This window comes from Myotis yumanensis, unplaced genomic scaffold (assembly GCF_028538775.1).
Source record: "Myotis yumanensis isolate MYYU_CA2020_CCGP unplaced genomic scaffold, mMyoYum1.0.hap1 SCAF_11, whole genome shotgun sequence".
In the NCBI taxonomy this organism is placed as follows: domain Eukaryota; kingdom Metazoa; phylum Chordata; class Mammalia; order Chiroptera; family Vespertilionidae; genus Myotis; species Myotis yumanensis.
In genome coordinates, this window is record NW_027223762.1 from 70,648,197 (window position 1) to 70,674,599 (window position 26,403).

Sequence of the window (26,403 nt, forward strand, 5' to 3'; positions counted from 1 at the left end):
TTTTGAGAAGGTGTCGCGTATGTTCTGTTCATAAATTGCGCAGTGAGACATGCTACATGTGCAAATTTTGCAATATACCTCTACATAAAGGGGCGTGTTTTGAAAAATATCATACGCTAAAAAACTATTAATTTCTATTTGTTTTGATTTATTATGAAAATTTTATTTTAAACTTTAAAAATATGTGTATATTTTTAGGTAATAAGTATTTTTTGGGTTTTTCGTATTTAGTTTATATATATCGAATTATTTATGTACTGAATAGATAAAAAAATGTCTGTGATTGAATAAATTTTCATTTTTTACACAAGAAACCGAAAATTTCATTTCAATCGAACCCATACTTCAAAAGATATAGGCATTTTAAACTAACTCTGATTTTGCGCGGGAAACCTAAATAATTGCCCGCGCCATCTTATATTTTGGCGGGAAATTCACCCGACACCGTAGTGATAATACTGGTTAAAAATAAAAATGTAGTAATTGAAAGGGTAAAATCAGGTGATGGAAAAAGAAGAAAAAGAAAAAAATTGGTTTCTTAGTAAAAAGGCGAAAAAAGAAAAAATTTGCAGTAGTGATGGTCTTTCGGTTCTTCTACTCTTCAGCCTGGTTCGCCTTAGTCCTGCCAGGTATTTAGGAGAGTGTTGAATTTCCCTGAGTTACACTGTTCCTTCGTGTTGTAAATCACAGTCCTGATTTTAAAGCAGGCCATATTTGTGATCCAGTCTGCCTTAATTTGTATTCACCTAAGAGTCAGTTTGTGGCTCAGCCTCTGGGTGGCAGTGTTTTTAGGTTGGCCTCTGAGGCTATACAGCTTCTCTATCCTTTTTTAATCATTACCCTGCTCTGTGTTGTTGGTGGGACTGAAAGTCCCTCTATAGGCCAGACCCTGGTAACTCCCAGGGACTAATCAGCTTATTTTAATCCTTTATCTCATACAGGGTGGGATCTGGGTGTGGCTGTGCTCCTTGTCTCGGAGGCTGGGGGGAGGAATTCCACCCTCTGGAGAGAATGGCTGCCCCAGTCCTGGGCCCAGGGGTGTCTCAGCACTCAATTCGCTGCCACCTCCCCCGGCTCCCCCTGTCTCCTCAGCCTCTCCCCAGATTCCACTCGTCCGCACCTTCGCCCTCTCTTCAGCACAGGTGAGTGTCTGTATCCGAACTGTCCTATGAGCAGGGTTCAGTGAAAACAAATAAACAAACAAACGCCGGCCGGCCGCGAAAACACTCCTCTCTTACCAGCACTGCATGATCTGGGAAACGCTCCTCTCTTGTGGGCACTGCATGGTCTGGTCAGTTCCTCAGGATGCCCCCTTTAGTCTCAGTTTTCCGCAATCACAAAATCCAAATCTCAAATCTCCCGGCACCCGCAAACCCGCGGAACTCCTTTCCCCAGTCAGGGGCTATGTCTGTCCCAAGAGACGTGTCTGTCTGCCATGCGGTCTCCCTCCGACCCTCTGGGCTCAGGTCTGGCAAACTTTCCTGCCCAGATCCCTGGTTTTTAACCTTTCCAGGGGAGCTCTGCCCTTCCCGGCTGCAAACCGTCTCACCAGCTGAGTAAATTCGCCAATTCGGGGTGGGTGTTATTAGTTTCAGCTGCTTACTCTGTTTGCTCCGGGACAAGACCTGGGATGCGTCTGCCTATATCCCCGCCATCTTGCTTCTCCCGAGAACATCTTAAAAGTAGTCAGAGGAAAACCAACAGATGGACATCCCCTGAGGGGTCCTGGACTGTGAGAGGGCGCAGGCCAGGCTGAGGGCATCCCTCTCCCCATGCGTGAATTTCATGCACCGGGCCTCTAGTGTTAAATAAGAATGGTGAAAGCAGACATTCCTATCTTCTTCCTGATCTTAAGAGAAACACTTTTAGTTTTTTTCCCACTGAGTATGATGTTGGCTATAGGTTTTTCATATATGACCTTTATTATGTTGAGGTATGATCACTCTATCCCCACTTTGTTGAGAGGTTTTATCATAAATGGGTGCTGGATTTTGTCAAATGCTTTGTCTTCATCTATTGATATAATTATGTAATATTTATCTTTCATTTTGTTTATGTGATGTATCACATTTATTGATTTCTGAATATTGTACTGACCTTGTATCCCTGGAATAAATCCCACTTGGTCATGGTATATGATTTTTTTAATGTATTGCTGGATCCAGCTTGCTAATTTTTTTTTTCAGGATTTTTGCACCTATGTTTCAGGGATATTGGCCTACAGTTTCTTTTCTTTGCAGTTTCTTTATCTAATTTGAGGATTAGGATGATGTTGGCCTCAAAAAAAAAAACCTTGAAAGTATTCCCTCCTCTTGAATTTTTTGAAATAGTTTAAGGAGGATAGATGTTAGTTCTTCTTTGAATATTTGTCAAATTCACCTGTGGAGCCATCCAGTCTAGGACTTTCATTTTCTGGGAAATTTTATTATTATTATTATTACTGCTTCAATTTCACTAGTTGTAATCAGTCTATTCAGGTTTTCTGGTTTTTTTCTGAGTCAGTGTTGGAAGGTTGTATGTTTCTAGTAATTTGTTTATTTCACACAGTTTTTTAAATTTGTTGGCATATAGTTGTTCATAGCATTTTACTATAATCCTTTGTAGTTCTATGATGTCAGCTGTTACTTTTTCTCTTTCATTTCTGATTTATTTATTTATTTGGGTCCTGTCTCTTTGTTTCTTGATGTGTCTAGTGAAGGTCTCATCAATCTTTTTTATCTTTTCAAAGAACTAGCTCTTGGTTTCATTGATCTTTTGTATTGTTGTTTTAGTCTCTATGTCATTTATTTTGGCTTTGATCTTTATTATTTCCTTTCTTCTACTTTCTCCAGGCTTTGTTTTTTGTTCTCTTTCTAATTATTTTAGGTGGTAAGGTTAGATTATTTATTTCAGATTATTCTTGCTTCTTGAAGTGGGCCTGTAGTGTTACGAACTTTCCTATCAGGACTGCTTTGGCTGTGTCCCATACATTTTAAGCTCTATGTTCATTTTCATTTGTTTCCTGGTAATTCTTTTTTGTTTTCCTTGACCTTATTGGGAACCCATTCATAGTTTAACAACATGCTATTTAGTTTCCATGTGTTTGAATGTTTTTTATTGTAGTTGATTTTAGTTTCATGCCATTGTGATTCGAGAAGGTGCCTGATGTGATTTCAGTCTTCTTGAATTTGTTAAGACGTATTATGTGTCCTAACATGTGTTCCATCTTTGATAATGTTCTATATTTACTTGAAAAGAATATATATTCTGCAATTTGAGGATGAAATGTTTTGGAAATATTAATTAAATCCATCCAATGTAGTGTGTCATGTAAGGTCCTTTTTCCTTGTTTGGTTTTTGTCTGGAAATTCTATCCAGTGATGACAGTAGGTATAACAAGCCCCTACTAAGACTGTATTGCTGTTAATCTCTCCCTTAATGTCCACCAAGTTGTGTTTTGTTTTTTATATACTTAGATGCCCCTATATTGGTTACATATACACTTAGAAGAGTTATATCTTCTTGTTGGGTCAATCCCTTTAATATTATGTAGTGGCCTTTTTTGTCTCTTTGTAAGACCTTTGTTTTGAAGTCTATTTTGTTAGATATAAGTATTCCTACCCTAGCATTTTTTGTTTGTTTGTTTCCATTTGCATGGAATATTTTCTTTTCTATGCCTTCATTTTCATGCTGTATATATCTTTTGCTCCAAGGTAGGTCTCTTGTAGACGATATATACATGAATCATGTTTTCTTATCTATTAAGCTACCCTATATCTTTTAATTGGAGCATTTAATCCATTTACATTTAAGGTTACTATTGATGGACTAGAGGCCCGGTGAACAAAATTCGTGAATGGGATGGCGGGGAGTCCCTCAGCTGAGCCTGAACCCTCTCCATTCCAGGACCCCTCAGGGGATGTCCGACTGTCGGGCATCGCTCTCATAATCTGGGACCACTGGCTCCTAACCGCTCACCTATCTACCTGCCTGGTCGCCCCTAACTGCCCTCCCCTGCTGGCCTGGTCGCCCCTAACTGCCCTCCCCAGCAGGCCTAGTCGCCCCTAACCGCCTCTGTCTCAGTCCCTGCCACCATGGCTTTTTCTGGAAGGATGTCCGGAAGGATGTTCAGAAGATGTCTGGTCGAATTAACATATTACTCTTTTATTAGTATAGATAAGTATTTGTCATATTATTCTCTACTTTCCTATGTGTATTTCAAATACTCCAGAATATTTTAAGTGAATAAAAAATGGTCAAGTTGCAGAAAATAAAAGTGTTGAAATACAACCTGGTAAGCTTGGAAGCAACAACATTTGTATAAAAGGGCATAAGTTGCAGTTGGCGACAAAACTTGTTGTTAGGATTGCTTGGTTAATATTCTTTTGTTGGAAAGGCATGGTTTGGGCAAAGGAGAAGAGGAAACCAGCCCAATAAAAGGGAATGTCTGATTGGGCCATTGCCACAACAGAGGGGGCAGGTCCGGCAAAGGTTCAGACTGTACCACAGGCAAGGATGTCTGTGTGTATGGGACACCAAAGGCACCTGACACACCTGAAACACAATTTGCTAACACAATTGCAGAGCTCAGGAACAATCACCTTTTTTAAAAGTGTTATTTCCCAGAAATATAAAATATACTTACATATAAATATACATGCCCTCTTCTGAGCTTCCCCTGCCCTCCACTTAATATTTGGCTATGGCCTTCTTTTCATGTCAACCAATTGGATGTACAGACATAATTTTTTTAAAATATATTTTATTGATTTTTTACAGAGAGGAAGGGAGAGGGATAGAGAGGTAGAAACATCAATGAGAGAGAAACATTGATCAGCTGCCTCCTGCACACCTCCTACTGGGGATGTGCCCACAACCAAGGTACATGCCCTTGACTGGAATCGAGCCTGAGCCAAACCGGTTAGGGCCAGACATAGTTTTTAATGGCTACAGTGTTATCCCTGACTGACATTACTATGGTTTACTTCACTAACCCTTTATTTGGGGCAGGTTGTTTCCGGTTTCCCCTGGCATTAACAACTACAGTGAACATAATTGCTTATTTGACTGTTTACTTAGGACACATTCACAGAAATGGAACTCCTGGCCCAAAGCTAATTCACTTGAATTTTGATCCACATTTCTAAATTGACTTTCTTGAAAGTGCTTCTATTTGTTTAGTCCATTGGTTTTACATCAGATTACACTCCCACAAACGGCTTAAGAGAAAACTGTTCAACACACCTTGGGCAAATCGCAAACTCTTGCTGAACTTGAGCGACCCCAGGGCGCGGGACCTGGAGGATCTGGGCTGGAGGGTGAAGTCCAGAGATGCACAGGTGGCGCAATCAAGGGCCCTATGTGGGTGTGGGCATGTGAGTGTATGTTGCTCGAGTCCATGCTCATGCACCCACCCACACGTTTGCACTCCCGCTCTGCACCCTCGGCCACCAGGAACCTTGAGGAGTTTAGCCCGCTTGCCAGTCCCCACCCACTTGGTTGAGCCTTTGGTCATTATGGACCCTGGCTCTTTACACAAATAGATATTTACTTATTATCATATTTCCTTTATACCTATGTCCCTCTCTATATGTTTCTTCTTCTTCAAGTGGTCTCTTTAACATTTCTTATTGGTGTTATGGTAATGAATTCCTTTAGCTTTTTTAGGTCTTGGAAGCTCCTTATTTTGCCTTTAATTTTAAATGATAGCCTTGCTGGATAGAGGAGTTTGGTTTCTTGTCCTTGCTTTTCATTACTTTGAATTCTTCATGCCTATTTCTTCTGATCTAAAGGGTTTCTGTTGATAAATCAGCTTTATGGGAAATCCTTTGTACATAACTAACTCCCTCTCTTGCTGTCTTTAAGATTCTTCTTTGTCTTTAACCTTTGCTATTTTAATTATGCTTTGTCTTGGTGTGGGTCTCTTCGGGCTCATCTTGATCGAAACTCTGTGGTTCCTGAACTTGACTTTTCCCTTCACCCAGTTAGAGAAGTTTTTGGCCATTCACTTGTTCACTTTCTTCTCTTTCTGGTCCCCCTAAGATGCAGATGTTGTTACATATCATGTCATCCAAAGTTTTCAATCCTTATTTTTTATTTTTTTATTTTCTGCCTCTCTGATTGGTTTTCTTTTTCTACCTTGCCTTCCAAATCCAACCTATTTTATCCAAACTATTTTAAATTACTTCCAGTGTATTCTTTTTTTTTTTTAATATATTTTATTGATTTTTTACAGAGAGGAAGGGAGAGAGATAGAGAGTTAGAAACATCGATGAGAGAGAAACATCGATCAGCTGCCTCCTGCACATCTCCTACTGGGGATGTGCCCGGAACCCAGGTACATGCCCTTGACCGGAATCGAACCTGGGACCTTTCAGTCCGCAGGCTGACGCTCTATCCACTGAGCCAAACGGTTTTGGCTTCCAGTGTATTCTTGATGTCAGGTATGGTATTAATTTTCACAGACTCTTTTTTATGGTTTCTGTGCCCTTTCCCATTCTGTTGTAATTGTCACTAAGTTCCTTGAGCATCCTTATAACTGTTACTTTGAACTCTATATCTGATAAATTCTTGCCCTTTCTTTTTCATTTAGGTCTTTTTTGGATAACTTTCATTTGGGAACTGTTTCTTTGTCATCCCCTTTTGGCTGTTTCTTTGTGTTTGCTTTTATGTATTTGATAGAACTATTATGATTCCAAGCCTTCATTGAGTGGCCTTATGTATATTAGGTGTCCTATGGGACCCAGTGATGCATTCTTCTTGATCTCCTGAGCTGGTTGCTCTAGAAATGTCACGTGTGTGGTTCATGTGGGCCTTTCTGTTGTAATTTGCTTTTGGTTACTTTTGGGCCATTCATTGGTGGGATCAACCTTCAGACTGGCTGACAGACTCAACCCCAATCATAGCATGCAAGGTGCTGTGCAGGTGCAGTCTTGATGTGTCTTGTTTTACTCAGTGGCACAATCTTTCAAATCACTTGAGTTCCATGTTCCTAGAATGTTCTTGTGGGTTCTGTGCACCCCCAGTTATAGTTGTGTCTTGAATGCTGTTGGCTCTTTCATGGGTGGAGTTAACCATTCAGGATGGGTGGCTATAGGAGTATACCTTGCTCATTGTGTATGAAACGCTGTGCAGGGCTTTCCCCATCGCAAAGTTGTTCCCAGCAGGGTTTGGTGCCTGCCAGAATCCTCCTTTGTGTGTGTGTCATTTGTATGGATAGTTGTGTCTGGTATAGTCTGAAGCTCATCACTGGTTGTGTTGGTTCTTGGTCAATTTGGGTGGCATTCGGGTACAGGTTGCTGTCACACTTTGTGTATAACCAGCTTTGGCCTATCTGTCTGTAGCTGCCATGCTGTTCACTGTTTGCATCTACTGGACCTGAATGTGCATTGGAGGGATCAATCAGTATAAAAGGATCAGCTTCTTCCAGTATGGAACTGAGGGCAGATCTGTAAAAGGAATGATGTTTCCCGAGGTCCACCTCCACCTGAGAACTACTCTGCCTACCGCAGGGGGTGCCTGGTCTTCCTCCAGAGCTTTCTGAAGAGAACTGTTAGATGAGCCCAACCTAATTGAAATAGGGTTTTAGGGTCCCCTACTTGGTGATCATACAGTTAGAAACTCAATGTGCAAAAAGTGGCCCCTGCTTCAAAGCCAAACCCTTCCGTCTCTACCAGTATCTCCAACTCTAGTTCTCCCTAGGGGGGCTCAGTGCAGGTCAGTTTGGGTACAACTAGCTGTCCCCTCTTCAGGAGCAAGCTCAGTTGCCCTGGGCTCAGGGCCATAGATCAAAAGAGTCTCCCATTGCTCATGATGCCAGCCCTGTCCACAGGAGGGGGCTAAGCATTTTGTTCTGGTCTTTGACAATAGCCTCTGATGATCTCATACTTTGAATGTCCCCTCTCTAAGCTGCTCTTCCCCCCCCCCCCCCCCCCCCCCCCCCCCCGCCCAATGGAACTGTTCCCATTGCGGGTATCTGGGACTTGTCAGGGCTGATCCAAACAGTATCCTGTTGGGGGTGGTGCCAGCAAATGTAGTTACATAGCCCAGCACTTGCCCCTTGCCCATCTGGTTCCCATACAGAAGTTTCCTTGGGAGACACAGTACAAAAATCACAGCTCTATGTGGCTCCCTGGCCCCTCTGTGCCACCAAACTTGGCAGGATGGGGCCAAAGGTCAGCTGTGTGGCGCTCTGATCTCTCCATGTGACTGCTCTCAGAAGAGCAGAGCCCAAAGTCCCAGGAGCTCTGCATGGGCTCCAAACCCATCAGGACAGGGTTGAAAGTCCAGGTTCCCTGCGCCGCCAAACGGCAAGGCAGGCTGAGCAGCTCAATAGGTGAAGGGACAGGCACCAGTTAGTGCTCAGAAGTGGGAGACCAACCCTCTCTCCCAGTTCACACAGTTTACTCACGTATGTCTCTTCCAAAAGCCTCCCCCCAAAATAGAGAGCCTCTTTAAGTCACTGCTGGGTGTGACCAGCAGACCCCATTGTAGGACCTGAGTATCACCGCATGGCATCACCAGCAGTTGGAGTCTGTTTGGAGCAAACACCCCAGGCTGGTGCTAAACTTTTAGGAGTGCTCTTTCCCTAAGAGGGTGTGATCTGAACCTCCCAGGCAGTCTAAATCCTCACTGATTCCTGTGCAGGCTTCTCTTCCCAGTTGTGTTGCTCTGGGTTGGGAATCCCTATGTGGGGTTGAGACCCTAGCTCCTATGGAGAGGAAGTTCCACAGTCACAGTATCCTTCTGGCCTCTCAGCCATGGCCACACCTGTGTGATGGGGCTGTCATTTATATACCCTTCTTACCAGGCCTCCATGTGGCTTCTGTGCTCCTTGGTTATAATATTTCAGATCAGCTAGCCTTCAATTGGTTTTTCAGGTTGATTGCTCTGTAATGTAGCTCTGCAGCCATCTTGAAATACTTTTTATGTCCTTAAAAATTAATCATTACTATTTTTATTATCTTTTCAGTCAATGTTTATTTGTATCCACCCACATGTTTACAAAAGTTTTTATTCATCATTGCTTCTTACATTCTATTTCTTCCTTCTAAGTTTTGTTTTCTTTCTTTAAACTTACTTTCTTTGATCTGTCAGTTTATTTTCTCAGTCTCTTCTGCAAATGGCTTTATTTTACTCTCATTCTTATATATTTGTTTAGCTGAATATAGAATTCAAGATTCAGGATTTTTCCCTATTATAATTTTAAACATAATTGTCTTATTGAGAAGTCTATTCTCATTGTAATTGTAATTCTTTATAAGTCTATCCTGTCATTGGTTCCTTTTAAGGTATTCTCTTTTTCTTTGTGTGTAGTCTCACTATTATATGTCTAGGTATGGATTCTTTTGGGGAGGAATGTCTTGGTTAGGTTGCACTATTTCAGTTAGAGTATCCATGCCTTTTATGAATCTGGAAAATACTCAGGTGTTATTTCTTTGAATATTACTGCCTCCACATTTACTCTACTGTTTCCTTTAACTTTTAAAATACACTTTTTGAATCTTCTAGCCCAAATGTTTATTAATATTTTATCATAGTTTCCATTTGTTTATCTCTCTGTTCTTTGATCTGTCTTTTAGTTTGTTCTTCCCTCTCAAACTGTATTCGTCTGTTCTTTTATGCATTCATTAATTTTTCATTTATTTTTTTTTCTAGAAGTCCTACTTGAGTCTTTTTCACATGTCTTATTAATTTTTCTTTAATGTCTTTACAACTTTTAAGCATATTTTCCTATGCCTTCTAAAATATTTTGTTCAATAATTTGAAGTTCTAGAACTCTGATCCTGCTATGTGCTGTGTTACTCTGACTCTCACTACTTGACTGTAATCTCTTTAAAAAGAACGTTGTTTCTTCTATAGACTCCTATTGTGGCCAGGGATTTGGGTGGGCTTCTACAAAGGGACAAACTTTATGTTGAAGTTTAGAATTTGTATGGGTAGTGTAAAGTCTAACTTTAAAATTGAGTGAACTCAGACCTAAGATTTCAGTTTCTTACAGAAGACATTTTTCTCCGTATCCAGAGACTAGGTCAAGATAAATTTTTGTTCATATTTCTGTGAGGTTGAGTGGATTTTTTTCCCCTCAGAGCCTCCTCTCAAGGGCCCCAAATTATGTACAGGTCTCAGTTCCAACTCTCCATTAATTCTACATCTTGTCTCCTATACTTGCTTGAATGTTGAAATATAAGTCATTCACTGTTAGTGGCTCTTTCAACCCCCAACTCTTAGCTTTAGGCTTTCATTTGCTTCCTGCTCAGGCTTTGTTTTCTCTTTGTTTTCGGCATGTGAGGATTTTTCTTTCTTCCTTAAAAGTTCATCTATGAATTACATATATTCATTTGGTTATTTGACTGATGCATGACTCCCCCATAGTCTGAAAGTTTTGTCAGAGCAGAGACCATTTTGCTTACCATTGGATATGCATTTAAGCACATTGACTGGAGGTGATTTAAAGAATGGGTGAGGCTCTAACCGGTTTGGCTCACTGGATAGAGTGTTGGCCTGCAGATGGAAGGGTCCCAGGTTCCATTGATTCTGGTTGCAGGCTCCTCCCCTGCCCAGACCATGGTCAGGGCTCCTGTAGGAGGCAACCAATCGATGTGTTTCTTTCACATTGATATTTCTCTTTGTCATTTTCTGTCTCTTCCACTCCCTCTAAAAATCAATGGAAAAATATCCTTGGTGAAGATTAAAAAATAATAATACTTAAAAAAAAGAATGATAATACTTAAAAAAAAGAATAATAATACTTAAAAAAAAGAATGAGTGAGAAATACAGTGAGTGAGAAGGAAGGGAGGGAGAAAGGTAGAAGTGAATTGTGACCAAATAATTTTTTCCAGAAGCAATATTTTAGTGCTTTGTACTTTTAAAACGAGTTGTAAAAGTAGAAAAGTGTCTTTATTTGCCTCTCAGTTCTGTTATCTTCACATAATAGCAAATGCTTCTTTGTAGATGGTAGTGTATTTAAGACATTTTTTTTCTGAAAAAGGAGGGATTACCTTGAATGTTTGAAAGCATTTATATAACTTGATTACCATTTTTAAAACATACCCTTATTTCTCATAATGTGGATTTATTCTTAATTTATACTTGCCCGGAGTCTTTTTCCCTAAGGTAAGTGTTAGAGAGTTATCAATCCTCATTTTACTATATTACTAGAGGTCCAGTGCATGAAACTCATGCACTGGTAGGGTCCCTAGCAGCTGCTGGCTGCCGCCAGAGCCTCCCTCCCTCCCCCGGCCAGCCCTGCCTCCTGGTCAAGCTCCCGGATGAACTCCTGGTCGAGGGGACAATTTGCATACATACACTTTTATTATATAGGATGATCAATATCAACATATATTTTAAGTATTGGAAAATGAGTATTATGAGTGAAATAGTAGCTGTTTCATTTGTCACTTTATTGTTAAAGACAACACTAATATTTATATTATAGAATAATAGAAACTGTGGCAAACAGACAGAACTATAGACCAAACATGTGTATATCTCAACCAGCTTTGGGGCTGAGACTTTTAAGTGGGAAAAGTTGTTTTCCAAATATGTTAACCACCTTACTCATGGGCTTTGTGTATAGAAACTTGAAACCCAAATGTGTGTGTCATAGTGTTTTGTACATATATTACTACCTATAGCATCTAAAGTTCCTTATAATGTAAGTGTACTATCATTACTAGTAAAAGATTTGCCCCATTTTGTGCTCTATGTTGTAGTTTTTTTCCAAGTTAAAAACTATAATAATAATTTTGTCTTTGTAGCACTTAAATGCAGAAAGGTCTTACAAGGCCCAGATTTGTACGTTGCATAAATCTCTTGTGAAGATGGAAGAGGAGCTTCAGAAGGTTCAGTTTGAAAAGGTGTCTGCCCTTGCAGACTTGTCTTCCACAAGGGAACTTTGTATTAAACTTGACTCAAGCAAGGAACTTCTTAATAGGCAGCTGATTGCTAAAGATCAAGAAATTGAAATGGTATGTAATGCATTTAAAATGTTTTATTTTTTCATATTTCTAGTATATAAAATTACTACAGGATTAGAAAAAAGTTGTGTTTAATATTATATCAAGCCTGTCTCTCACCTTCAGATTTCTTTTTTAAGTCCCAGAGATTAATTTGACAGCTATATTCCAACAATTCAAGTAAGTAACATAACTCTTCCTCTGAGCATTTAATTTATATTTACTTTTGTCTAAGTCCTAGGAGAATTATAAAACATCTTTACATGCCTATCAGTAAAGAACCATGAGGTTGAGGTCCATCCAGCTAAATTATAACTTTAATGACATTCTTTTAGCTAAATTTACTTACTAATTGGGTTCTTTTAAACTGTAACTCAGTTGATTATATCCACCGTGTGCCTGACATTGTGTTTGCCACTGTGACTATAATGTTCAAAAGATACAGGCCGCTGCTCTCACGGACCTTTCATTATTGACATTAGGATGAATGTTCTACTAAGAAATACAGTTTAGAGAGGGAGATCCTATTCAGCCTGTGGGTGTCGGGAGGGAGTGGACATACTAATGAGCACAGAAGAGATGAGGTGTTTCATTCAGAGGGAACAACAACATAGGGAATGAATGGAGGTAAAAGCGATTTCTTGCGTGAATAGTGAGTAATTTTCAATGGCCAGTGTAGCATGCATGGGTGAAAATGGCTGGAGATGCGTCTAGAGAGAGAGATGGAACTCAGATCCTAAAGTATATGTATACAAGTTGCATAGTGTAACTGAAGAATTAACAAATTTGATCATGTGTACATTTCTATTAGTTTCAAATCCTATTGAAATTTTAGTTTTCTTAGTCTACTGTTTGTTAGGAGAATATGTTGCATTTGAGAATCATGTAGCTAGCTGGTTTCTGTAAGAATTTACTGTTTATATTTTATGAATGAAGTATATGCCATTATTGTCAGACTCTTCCTTTAATTATTTTTTTATTTCAGCAAGAACATTTTAATGATGAAAGTAACTCATAGATACTCACTGTAACAATTTAAATAATACGTCCTTAATTTTTTCTTTAAAAAGAACTTTTTAGTTGGTGTTTTCAAATTGGAAAAATAATACATGTAATAATTGAAACATTTGTTATTTGTAGTTTTGTTTTTTCTTTTCTTTTCTTTTTTATAATAGCTATCCTCATAGTTGTTAAGTGGTCAGGCTAATGCAGCTTTTAATATTCTCTCTTTATCTTTCACTTTTGCCATTTTAATTAGGATGTGTCTTGATGTGGGTTTCCTTGGGTCCATATTGTTTGGGACTCTCTGTACTTCCTGGACTTGTGTGTCTTTCTCCTCTCCAGTTCAGAAGTTTTTGTCATTATTTCTTCGAATAAGCTATTGATCCCTTGCTCTCTCCCTTCTATGTCTGGTACCCCTATGATGCAGATGCTGTTACATTTCATGTTGTCCCAAAGGTCCCTTAAACTATCCTAATGTTTTAAATTCTTTTTTCTTTTTGCTGCTCTGATTGGGTGTGTGTTTTTTCTACCTTGTCTTCCAAATTGCTGATTCAGTCCTCTGATTCATCCAACCTATTGTTTATTCTTTCCAGTGTATTCTTCATTTCAGATACTGTGTTCTTCATTCCTGATTGGTCCTTTTTATGATTTCTATGTCCTTTTTCATGATTTTGAGCATTCTTATAACCATTACTTTGAACTCTATATCTGATAAATTACTTGCCTCTATTTCATTTAGCTCTTTTCTTTTGGAGATTTTTCCTGTTTTTTTTTATTTGAGGCATATTTCTTTGTTTTCCTATTTTGGCTGCCTCTTTTTGTTTGTTTCTATGTATTAGATAGAGCTGCTATGTCTCCCAGTCTTTGTGGGATGGCCTTGTGTAGTAGGTGGCCTGTGGAACCCAGTGGTGCAGTCTCTTGGCCACCTAAGCTGTGTGCTCCTAGAATGTGCCTTGTGTGGTTATGTGGCCCTAATGTTATAATTGAGTCTTGGTTGCTATTGACCTACGGGGTGGGATCGACCCCCAGGTTGGCTAACTGTGAGGCTCAACCCTGACCATAGCATGCAATCTGCTGTACAGAGGCTGACCACAGGAAGCAGAATTTGCCTAAGCAGGGTTTGGTGCCTGCCAAGGTCTCCCTTTTGATATGCTGCTTATAAAGCTCATTGCATTCTGCTCTGATGTTGTCTAAAGCTGGCCACTGTGTTTGTTGGTTCTGGGCCTCTTGGGAGGAAGTTGATGCAGGCTAATGTCATACGCTGCCTGTGACTGGCTTATGGAAACCTGTCTGTAGCTATAAGTGTTCCACGGTTTATGGCTGCCTCTGCTGCACCTGTGTGCATGGGAAGACTAAGCTGCGTACCAAGGTTTATTTTTACCAGCACCAAGCCTGAGAGCAGGTCAGCAAAATCCCAACGCACCATTACAAGATCCACCATGACAAGATCCAGCCTGCCTCTGCCTGCCAGCTTCCTATTAGACTCAGTCACTGCAAGGGCCTCTGTCTATACTCCTCAGGAAGGCATGAGGTTTAAAGGGTGGGGTGAGAGGGAGTCCAGAGGGCAGGGCTATTGCTGTCCCTTAGGCTGATGCTGCATGAGGGGAGTGAACCACCCAAGAAAGATGGCATCTGCTATGGGTGAATGACTCAATACAAGGATCCTGAAAGCTCCTTCCCCAGAGCCACAAAACCTAGACTCTAGTCCATTCCACCTTCCCTCCACAGAAGCCCCAGTTGAGCGGCTGTGAATGAAATTTTGTGAGTTGGCTCTTTAAAGGGTTCCTGTGTCTGTAGTGGACTTGCCCCTCTCTGTGGCGGAGAGAATCCCTGCTGCTTTTCACAGCCAGGTGCTATGTGGGTGCCACTTTTTGCCTCTGGTGCTTTGGGCTGGGGAGCCTAGCTTAGGGTTTAGAAACCACACTTCTCATGGGGAATCTCCTGCAGCTGACATATCCCTCTGGAACCTCAGCAACTACCTGTAGGAGTAGGGCCAGCTCTTCTTGCATCTCTGCCCTTCCTATTAGTCTTTCTGTGGCTTCTTCTGTAAATCCTTGGTTGTCAAACTCTTCAGCTAGTCTTCAGTTGTTTATTCAGGTTGTTTTTTTAATAATTTAGTAGTAATTCAAGTTTTGTCTTGGGAGGAGGTGAGTGTATCATCCACCTACACAACCACCATTTTGGATCAACAGCCTTCATTTTCTTTCTTTGTTTTTTTTTGGTTAATCCTCATCTGAGGAGATTTTGTTGTTGTTGTTGTTAATCTTCTCCTCAGATGAGAACTATATATATATATATAGTTTAGTCCTCATCTGAGAATATTTTTTCCATTGCTCTTCAGAGACAGTAGAAGGGGGGAGGGAGAGGGAAGAGAGAGAGAGAAACATCAATATGAGACAAACACATCGATTGGTTGCCTCCCGCACGTGCCCCAACTAGGGCCAGGGATTGAACTTGAAACCCAGGTACATTCCCTTGACTGGGAATCAAACTCTTGACTGTTGAGTGCACAGGCTGACAGTCTGACCACTGACCACATGGGCCAGGGCACAAGGATATTTTTTTCCCTTGATTTTTCTAGAGAGAGTGGAAGGGAGTGTGTGGGGGAAGGGAGGGAGGGAGGGAGGGAGGGAGGGGGAGAGAGAGAAAGAGAGAGAGAGAGAGAGAGAGAGATGTGAAATATACACATCAATTGGTTGCCTCCCACAGGAGCCCTGACCAGGACTGGGGATTGAACCTGCAACCCAGGTACATGCCTTTGACCAGGAATCAAACCCACAACCCTTTGGTGCATAGGCCAATGCTCTACTACTGAGCAACACAACCAGGGCTCCTTTATTTTCGGTTAACATATTTGAAGAAATATAATTCATATTCCATATAGTTTAACTAGGTCTTAGGTTTTTTTTCTTCTAAATAAATATAGTATATCTGTCTACTTTTCATAAGCAAATAAAACTGCAGATGAATTTAGATGAAAAATTTCTAAAAATGGAATCCAACATCATTAAAAATGAATTTATACCATGATTAAGTGGATTTACCCCAGAAATGCAAGGTTGGTTTATTACCTGAAAAACAATTAATGAAATGTATTATACCAATAAAATAAAGAACAGATACCAATGATCATCCCAGTAGATGTAGAAAAAGCATTTGACAAAATTCAACACCATTTTATGATTTTAAAAAACTATAAACTAGGAACAGAAGAGAATTTAACTTGATAAACAGCATCTGCAAAAAACCCCACAATTGACATATACTTAATGGTAACAGAGTGAATGTTTTTCCTTGTTTTTGTCAGTAACACAGCAAATACAGTATGCTCTCCTCACCTCTTGTAGCTAATATTGTACTGGAAGTTCTATCCTGAGAAATAAGGCTAGAGAAAGAAACAAAAGGCATCCAGATCGGTACAGAGTAAAACTATCTCTATTTATAGATGATGATCTTACATATAGAAAATCCTAGAATCTACTTAAAAACCATTCAAATTAATAAATACATTTATCAAGTTTGCAGGATATAAGATTAATATACAATAATCATATTTTATATGAGTGGATGAATAATTCAAAAATGGAAATAAGAAAACTAATACATCAAATGATATTAAATACAAAAGGATGGTGTCAAGAGAGGATAAAATACTAAATAATAAATTTAACAAAGAAGTGCAAAACGTGTACTTTATAAGACAGAAAATCATTGTTAAAAGAAATTAAGGAAGACCTAAATAAATAGAAAGACAGCCTATATTCATTCATCAGAAGACTTAAATTAACATTGTTCAAATGGCAATACTAACTCAAATTGATTAAAAAAACACAATACAATGCCTATCAGAATCTCAGCTGGCTTCTTTATAGAAATTGACACGATGATATAAAGTTAATGTGCAGTGCAAGAGACTTAGAATAGCCAAAACAATCTTGAAAAAGAAGAACAAAATTAGAGGACTAACAATTCCCAATTTCAAAACTCACTACAAAATTACAACAATCAAGACAATGTAGTACTAACATAAGGAAAGACAATGGTCAATGGAACAGAATCGAGAGTCCAGGAATAAACTCTTATATTTGTGATAAATGATTTTCAAAAAATTGGTGTCAGTACAGTTTAATGGGGAAAGAAGAATTTTTCTAACAAATGGTACTGGGACAACTGAACATCTACATGGAAAAGAATGAAGTTGAATTCCTATCACATACCACATGCAGATATTAACTTAAAATAGATTATAGGCCTGTATATAAATCTTTATGACCTTAGATACATATAGAAAGCATAGCAACAAAAGAAAAAAATAAATGAAAAGGACTTGATCAAAACAACTTTTGTGTTGCAAATGATATCAATAAAGTAAAAAGGCATTGCACAGAATGGGAAAAAAAATTTTCAAATCATTTATCTTTTAAGAGAATTGTATCCAGGATATGTATAAAGAATTTTTACAACTTAATAATAACCCAACTGAAAAGGGCAAAAGATCTTGAGACATTTCTTTATAGAAGATACGTAAATGGCCAATAAGCTCATGAAAAGCTGCTCAACATCATTAATTATCAGAGAAATGCAAATCAAAGCAATACTATTTCACAAACACTAGAGTGGCTACAATGAAAAAACATAACGACAGAGAGTAACAGGTGTTGGCAAAGATCTAGAGAATTTGGAACCCTCATACATTGCTAGTGGGAATGTAAAATAGCGAGGCCATTTTGGCAGTTCTTTAAAATGTTAAAAATAGAATTACCATAGAGCCCAGACATTCCACTCCTATCTATTGAAAAGGAATGAAAACATAGGTATGCGCAAAAACTTGTACATAAATGTTCTTAGAGCATTATTTATAACTAGAGGCCCGGTACACAAAATTCATGCACTGGGTGTGGGGGTGGGCACTCAGCCAGTCCTGTGCCCTCTCACAGTCCAGGAGCCCTCAGAGGATGTCCAACAGGAGGCAGCTCCTGCGTTGAGGATCTGCCCCCTGGTGGTCAGTCACATCATAGCGACCAGTCGTTCTGCCGTTGGGCAGAAACCAGCCCTCCAACATTCCTTGAGGGGTCCCAGATTGCAAGAGGGTGCAGGCCAGGTCGAGGGACCCCATCAGTGCACAAACGGGAGGTTGGCCAGCCAGGAAGGGACCGCAGGAGGGCTCCATGGCATGTCCAACCCGTGTCGCTCAGTCCTGATCAGCCGGACCCCAGCAGCAAGCTAACCTACCAGTCAGAGTGTCTGCCCAATGGTGGTCAGTGCACACCATAGCAAGCGATTGAGTGGCCTCAGCATATCACTAGCATATTATGCTTTGATTGGTTGAATGGCTGACCAGAGGACCGGACACTAGCATATTAGGCTCTTTTTATGTAGGATAGCCAGAAAAAGTAAATAATTCAAGTGTCCCTACATCTATGCAAGGAAATATTATTTGGCAATAAATGTAGTAAAGAACTACACCTTCTAAAACATGGATGACTCTTGAAAACATTAGGTTAAGTGAAGGAAACCAGTCACAATAGACCACACACACATTGTACTACTCCATTTGTATGAAATGTCCAGAATAAGACAGATCATAGAAACAGAAGGTAGATTAGGGATTGTTTCAGGCAGATGCTGGGACGGTGGACAGTAGGTGTTTGGGGAGACTGCTAATGGGTACTGGATTTTATTTGTGGATGATGAAAAATTCTAACACTAAAGTGTGCAATTAATCTAATAAAAGACAAACATGCAAATTGACTGTACCTTTGCCACACCTTAAGCCATGGCCACCAGCCAATCAGAGCCACTATATACAAATTAACCCAACCAAGATGGTGGCCGACAGCCACAGAGCTGGAGCGAGCAGGAGGCATGGTTGCTCCAGTGATGGAGGAAGCCAAGCTTCCCGCGTGCCCTGGCCGGCTCTGAGCTCCACTCAATGCTTCAAGGTTTCAATTATAGAAGGTAAATAAACCTCAGAATTTAAAAAAAAAAAAAAAGGAGAGGCTGGGAGCTTATGTCACCAGGGGCCTTGACCAGCCTGAAAACAGCCCTCAGCCCCTCACCCAGGCTGGTCAGGCACCCCAGTGGGGACCCCCACCCTGAAGGGGGTGTGACCAGCTGCAAACCGCCATCAGCCCCTCACCCAGGCTGGCCAGGCACCCCAGCGGGACCCTCACCCTGATCCGGGGCACCCTTCAGGGCAAACCAGCCAGCCCCTACCCATGCACCAGGCCTCTATCCTATGTAATAAAAGGGTAATATGCAAACTGACCCTAACAGCAGAACGACTGGGAATGACTGGTCACTATGACACACACTGACCGCCAGGGGGCAGACGCTCAATGCAGGAGCTGTTCCCTGTTGGTCAGTGTGCTCCCACAGGGGGAGCTCTGCTCAGCCACAAGCCAGGCTGATGGCTGCCAGTACAGCAGTGGTGGTGGGAGCCTCTCCCGCCTCCTAAGCAGCGCTATGGATGTCCGACTGCAGCTTAGGCCTGCTCCCCGCTAGCAAGTGGACCTCCTCCGAGGGCTCCTGGGCTGCCAGAGGGATGTCTGATTGCCAGCTTAGGCCCAATCCCCTGGGGAGCGGGCCTAAGCCAGCAGGTGGTCATCCCCCGAGGGGTCCCAGACTGCAAGAGGGCACAGGCCGGGCTGAGGGACTGCCCTCCCCCAAGTGCACAAATTTTTGTGCACTGGGCCTCTAGTTATGATATGATTGCAAAACTCTTCTAATATACTAAAAAAATTGAATTGTACCTTTTAAATATGTGAGTTATATATGGTATGTGAATTATATTTCAATAAAGCTGTTGTCAAAAAAAGTGATGTTCCATTTTGTATTCCTGCAGGGTGTATGAAATTACTATTGCCCATTTTAATGTTAATCAACACACACTAAGAAATTTACCAATTTGTTAAACTGGATCAGAGATTTTGCTCCCCCTGGACATCCAGCAATGTCTGGAGACACTTGTGGTTGTCACTGCTGGGGTGGGGGATGCCACTGGCCTCTAGTAGAGGTCAGGGGTGCTGTAAGCACACTGTGAGGCATAGGCAGCTCCCTACGCTATGTACTCATCCAACCCAAAAGGTCGCTACTGTCAAGGTTAAGAAACTAGAAATAGCATTTTGTTTTAACTTATATTTCTTTGATTATTCATAAGGTTATTTCCCCTTATGTTTAATAATTAGATATATTTTATATGTTTCTGTTCACATTTCTCAATTTGCATGAGTTTCTTATATTAGTAAGATGTTAACTCTTTATTTTATTTACTGAGTTTATTTTCTTCCTGTTGTTTTCTTGTAAATTTTAAGCTTTATATAGACTATCAATATGTTTTTGTTTGGTCAGACATCACTTTTTAATTGTATATAGTTCAGGAAGTTCTTCCCCCAGCTGCCTCCCCCTCCTCCTTTAATCTCATTTTTTAGTTTTTTAAATATATTTTTATTGATTTCAGAGAGAGGAAGGGAGATGGAGAGAGAGATTACAACATCAATGATAAGAGAGAATCATTGATTGGCTGCTTCCTGCACAACCCCTACTGGGGATTGAGCCTGCAACCTAGGCATGTGTGCTTGATTGGAATCAAACCTGGGACCCTTCAGTCCACAGGCCGATGCTCTATCCACCTAGCAAAACTGGCTAGGGCCACATTTAACTTTTTAAATGCATATATAATTTATTGTAATGTGTATTATGAGATAATTTTAGGAATACTTTTTTTACTAAATAGTAATGTCTGGTTTTCTTTCTTTTGGAGAAACATTTGGCTTGCACAGTGTATTTCAGGTTCAAGATAACCTTCCAAAAAATGAAGCTTTCCAAGGGTTTATGCAAGGGAGGGCATGTGTAATGACTCCTTGTCTTCCTTAACAATGGAGTGCAATAACACTCCATAATGTAGTTGGATGTTTGTAACTCACTTAACAGAGTAAAAGCAGTGGTCACAGGTATCACCATGTCAGTCTTGCAGAAATATATAAATAAATATCAAAGCTGGAAATGGAAATTGTTTGCAGTTTGAGGTAAATAACTCATTACTTAATGAATTTTCTGATATGATCAAAAAGTTGGAAGAAATGAAACTCTGTGTGTGTATGTGTATTTGGTAAGAAGGAGGACAATATTTCTATTTAAGAAATTAAAGGGGCCCTGGCCAGGTGGATCAGGTGGTTGGAGTATCATCCAATACACCAAAAGGTTGTGGGTTTGATTCCTAGTCAGGGCACATACCTAGGTTGCAGGTTTGTTCCCTGTGGGGGCGCAAATGGGAGGCAACTGATCAATGTTTCACTCTGACATCAAAGTTCATCTCTCTCTCATTTTCTCACATTTGTCTCTCTAAAGTCAATAAAAACATATCAGTTGAGGATTTTGAAAAAGAAAGAAATTAAAGGGGTTCTTATTACATAATACAGAAATTTTATAAGTCTTTGATAATCTATCAGTTAAGTGATGAATGGGAATAAGTATAGATATCTTCCTATTGTTGTACAGATGGAGAATGAATTAGATTCTGCTCGTTCTGAAATAGAACTCCTCAGAAGTCAGATGACAAATGAGAGAATCTCCATGCAGAATCTAGAAGCTTTGCTGGTGGCCAATCGGGACAAAGAATATCAGTCTCAGATAGCGCTTCAAGAAAAAGAATCTGAAATTCAGCTGCTTAAAGAACACCTGTGTTTGGCAGAAAATAAAATGTGAGTTTGTTAGCAGTATAATAACAAAGTCATATTCCTTAAATTTTTGATACTTTATTGGTTAGTAGAATTTTAAAGCTGGAATTTATATAATTTAAGCATCCATAATTAGCCATTAATTAAACCGAGAACCAGAAATATTGTGATTTGCCAAAAATTTAGTGCTAGTTTCTATTATATGTTTAGCTAAATTGATATAAATTTAAGTTTAACCATTGTGTTAATTGTTTCCAATAGAGCTTTGGGTATAATAAGATGTCTGGTCTAAAATATTGTCTTTAGGAAATATTATAACCAGATTAGAAAAATATACACTTCTGAAGCCAGAAGAATTTTTCTATATATGAACCCACGTGGTGTTGCTCCCTAATCTTTCCATTTGTCACACTGTATTTGCTTGTGTACCTATAATTGTACACACTAGGTACCTGCAAGGACTCCTGCATTCACAGAATACTGAAGACTTTCCTTAGAGCATGATTGTGGCTGCTTCTTTCAGCATCCCAGCACCATTAGCAGCTTATTCCATGACCCTGCTGGAAGGGTGGGTGGAAATGCCTGCCTGGAGAGTGAATGTTCTATTGTAAACTTGGTCACCTCTCACCAAAAACAGAGGCATGGGGACCCCCAGCCTCTGTTCTTACCTGTCTCCTCTATAACACTTTTTCATCCAGCCTCAACTCTGCCCTCCTTTCTGAGCTTGGGGCCTGGGGAGGGTCAGGAATCATGGTCTCAGGGATCAGCCACTCACAGGAGCCCCTGACTGAGCCCAACCTGCAAAGCCAAAGCCAGTTCCTTCAGAAACTGTTTCCAGGTTATGGCAGCTGTCGCTGAGTCCTTCTTGGTCACTGCAGCTGGGCTGTTGTGCTACCTTTAACCGGTTCTGCCAGGTCACTTTCTCAAGCCAGAGGTGGAAATCTCTTAAGAATGTAACCCTTAAAGACTACCTTCTGTTTTAGACTGGCTGGTCAGTACTGTCCCTTACCCTGGTAAACACGATCAACTTGTGTGTTCTAGAGTGCTGTCCTGGGAACAAGCAGAGGGTAGAGCGCTCCGCACAAGCAGCATTCATCTCCGTCGTTATCTTCCTGATGACAGTGCGCCGCGTTATGGGGGTTTGTGGCATGGCTTAGCCCTAAAGGAGATCCTGTTAAATGGAGGACAGTGTGTGTGGGAATATCAGATTTAATTCTGAGTGTACATAAAGCACTTGGTTGATCTAATATATAAAAGACCATGTGAATCATGGTGCTAGTGAATTCCAGTTTTGATTATTTGGTTATACCATTACTCAAGAGTACAATACTTTAAAGTACTTCTATAAAAATAACTAGATGCCCAGTGCACAGATCCGTGCACTGGTGGGGTTCCTCGGCCTGGCCTGTGGGGATCAGCCAAAACCGACTCTCTGACATCCCCCATGGGTTCCGGATTGCAAGAGGGCAGTTTTCAGGTGACACACCCCAGAATCGGACTCCCTCCTCTCTTCTCCCAATATTATGTCACTTTCTCTCTGTATCAGTCTCGCTTCTTTCATCTCACTTTACTCTAAGTTTGGTGGTAACTGACAACTTGTGGGCATTTGGCTGTAAAATGTAATTATTTAACAAACAGGATTTACTTAGCGTGGAATCTAGTCAGCCTAGGGCAGGACCTTGCTCAATGTCAGGCTCCTGCCCTGGCCCTTCCGCCCAGGTGGAGTCCTGTGGGGGTGGGAACCTCCTTCTTCCCAACTGAGCTGCTCCTTTGCCTCCTTCCCTCCTCGGAGGTTGCCTGCTGGCGCTACTGTCCGCCTAGAAGGAGGGAAGCTGCAGCCAGTTTCCCAGCTGAGAATGGTAGTGGGAAAATTCACTGCCTCCACTGGAAATCGATATTAAGCACATGGGCCGGTGTGGGCACCAGACGTCGGGGGCCACAGCTAGTAAGCCCTGCACATCTCATCATTTAGCTAATTGAGTCAAAAAGTTACTGTAAGGGCCAGACCCACGACCTCTGCAATGGGCTAGAGGCCCAGTGGGGAGCCAGACCCGAAGTAGGGAGCCAATGGGCTAGAGGTCCGGTGCACGGATTCATGCACTGGTGGGGTCCGCCGGCTTGGCCTGTGAGGATCGGGCAGAAACCAGCTCTCTGACATCCCCTGAGGGGTCTTAGATTGTGAGAGGGCGGTTCACAGGTGACGCACCCCAGAATTGGGCTCCCTCCTCTATGGTTCCAGGTATATCACCCAAGAACCGCAGCTGCCAAGTCACTGCACTCAACAGCTCCTGCTTTGAGCATCTACCCCCTGGTTGTCAGTGCGCACCATAGCCACTGGTTGGTTGACTGGTCGGCCAGTCGCTTAAACTTTTATATATATATATAGATGTGCAGTAAATAGGTAATAGAGATTGATAATAGATAATATTACTCCATGTAAACACAAAGAAACTGACACAGAGAAAGTTGAACTAATTGAGTGTGATTGGCACACCTTAAGCTTTTCAAGTAGGCTACCTATACATTTACTACACCTAAAATTGGCATATACGTCCATAAAGATCACAGTTTGGCTTGGATCCAGCTGAGAACATTGCCAACATGGTTCAGAAGTTCTAGACTTTTAAAAGTCTAATCAACTCTCTCTCTTACATTCTTTTACACAGGGCCATCCAGAGTAGAGATGTGGCCCAGTTCAGGAATGTCGTCACGCAACTGGAAGCTGATTTAGACATCACCAAAAGACAGCTAGGGACCGAGCGCTTTGAAAGGTAAGTTGGTCTCTATCCAGTATTTAGGCTGGGAGCATTCTTTCTTAGATAACAACAGATTCTGGTTATTCCATGATGGCTAGGTTTTAAAATGTGAATTGAACTTCAGTTTTGCCACTGGATTAATAATGCCACTGGATATAAAGTTTAAGAAATTCTATTTTAAACATTTTGCTTTAGGGATAGGGCTGTGCAAGAACTTCGCCGCCAGAACTACTCAAGTAATGCTTATCATTTGAGTTCTACACTAAAGCCAAATACAAAATGTCATTCACCGGAACGTGCTCACCACCGATCTCCTGACCGAGGCCTGGATCGATCTCTAGAAGAGTGAGTGGTTTAAGGGTCCATTCTCTGGGGACCATATAGCAATATATACAGTGACTATTTGAGGATGTAAGGAAACTCAGTAACAGTCTGTCAGGAATAGTGCTATTGAAACATGATTACTTATGTTCACATAAAAAAGTATTTTGACTATTAGTTTTATATAAATATTCTAAAGTGAAAGATCTTTATTTTACCTGATTACATAATTATATATTTTAAATCTGATTTTCTTGTTATTTCTACATCAATTTGTATTAATTTTAATTGATAAGTTAATTAAATAATTTAACTTTGATTAAAAAAAATTGGTTTATTTTTATACCACCGTAAATGTGAATGCTTTATGAAAGTAATAATATTAGAGGTAAAATTTTAGATACACTTCTATATGTCACAAATTTATAATAACATTTTTATTTGGAAATAATTTCAAATTTACAAGCAGTAATGAAAATAAAAATAAAATAATACAATGGACATCTGTATACCATTTACCCATATTCTCTATTGTTAAAATTTTACCAAATTTGCTTTTTATGTGTTTGAGACAATACATGTGCTGTCTCACACATTCACACTCTTGCACATGCTCCCTCTCTCTCCATACCCACATTTTTCCAAAAAAACAATAATTCAAGTTCCAAACCATCCTCACCTTGCCTTCTTCCATTCTGTATTTGTAAGTCCTTTCTTCTACAGTGGGTACCCTGGCTCATCAACACATTTACTCCATATCAGCATAGTTACTCCTTTCTTTAATCCCAGAATGCATAAAAAATGTTTCAAAATTTCTCACCTATGTTACCACAATAAGCAGACCAACATTTTTTAAAAGTTTGGGATCTGGCCCTGGCTGGTTGCTCAATGGTTAGAGCATTGACTCAGAGATAGAAGGCTGGCAGGTTTGATTTTCAGTCAAGGGTACGTATCTTGGTTGCAGGCTTGATCCCCAGCCCCCACATGCAGAAGGCAACCAATAGATGTGTCTCTGTCATATCGATGTTTCTGTCTTCTCCCTCTCCCTCTCCTCCACTTTCTCAAAAAAAAAAAAAAAAAGGAATAAAATATCCTGGGTTGAGGATTTTAAAAGTTCAGGATCTGTTTGCAACTCTTCCTTCCTATCCCCATATGTCTTAAGGCCTAAGTCTTGCAGGCATCTAGTTAAATATCCTATATAATAAAGTGGTGATATGCAAATTGACTGTCACACCCTCGCACAAGATGGCCGCCCCATGTGGTCACAAGATGGCCAGCAGGGGAGGGCAGTTGTGGGCAATCAGGCCTGCAGGGGAGGGCAGTTAGGGGTGACCAGGACTTCAGGGGAGGGCATTTGGGGGCGATCAGGCCTGCAGGGGAGAGCAGTTGGGGGGGACCAGGCCTGCAGGGAGGGCAGTTGAGGGCAACCAGGCTGGCAGGGGAGGGCAGTTAGGGGCGACTGGGCCAGCAGGGGAGCAGTTAGGCGTCAATCAGGCTGGCAGGGGAGTGGTAAGGGGGTGATCAGGCTGGCAGGCAAAAGCGGTTAGGGGCAATTAGGCAGGCTGGCAGGGGAGCCGTTGGGGGAGGGATGTCCGACTGCCGGTTTGTGAGAGGGATGTAAGAGGGATTATGAGAGGGATTGTGAGAGGGATGTCCTACTGCCGGTTTATGAGAGGGATGTGAGAAGGATTGCGAGATGGATGTCCGAC

General features: G+C 40.8%; 1 protein-coding gene across 2 annotated transcripts in view; it reads left to right on the plus strand.

Moving 5' to 3' along the window:
• LOC139020158 (testis-specific gene 10 protein) overlaps positions 1-26,403 on the plus strand; it is a 137,412-nt gene that overhangs the window by 95,014 nt on the left and 15,995 nt on the right. For both annotated transcript variants that reach the window (XM_070429877.1, XM_070429876.1), the window contains exons 15-18: positions 11,740-11,949; positions 21,439-21,641; positions 24,284-24,388; positions 24,569-24,718. In XM_070429877.1, the coding sequence (XP_070285978.1) occupies positions 11,740-11,949; positions 21,439-21,641; positions 24,284-24,388; positions 24,569-24,718 (668 nt within the window). The remainder of the gene's footprint in view (positions 1-11,739; positions 11,950-21,438; positions 21,642-24,283; positions 24,389-24,568; positions 24,719-26,403) is intronic.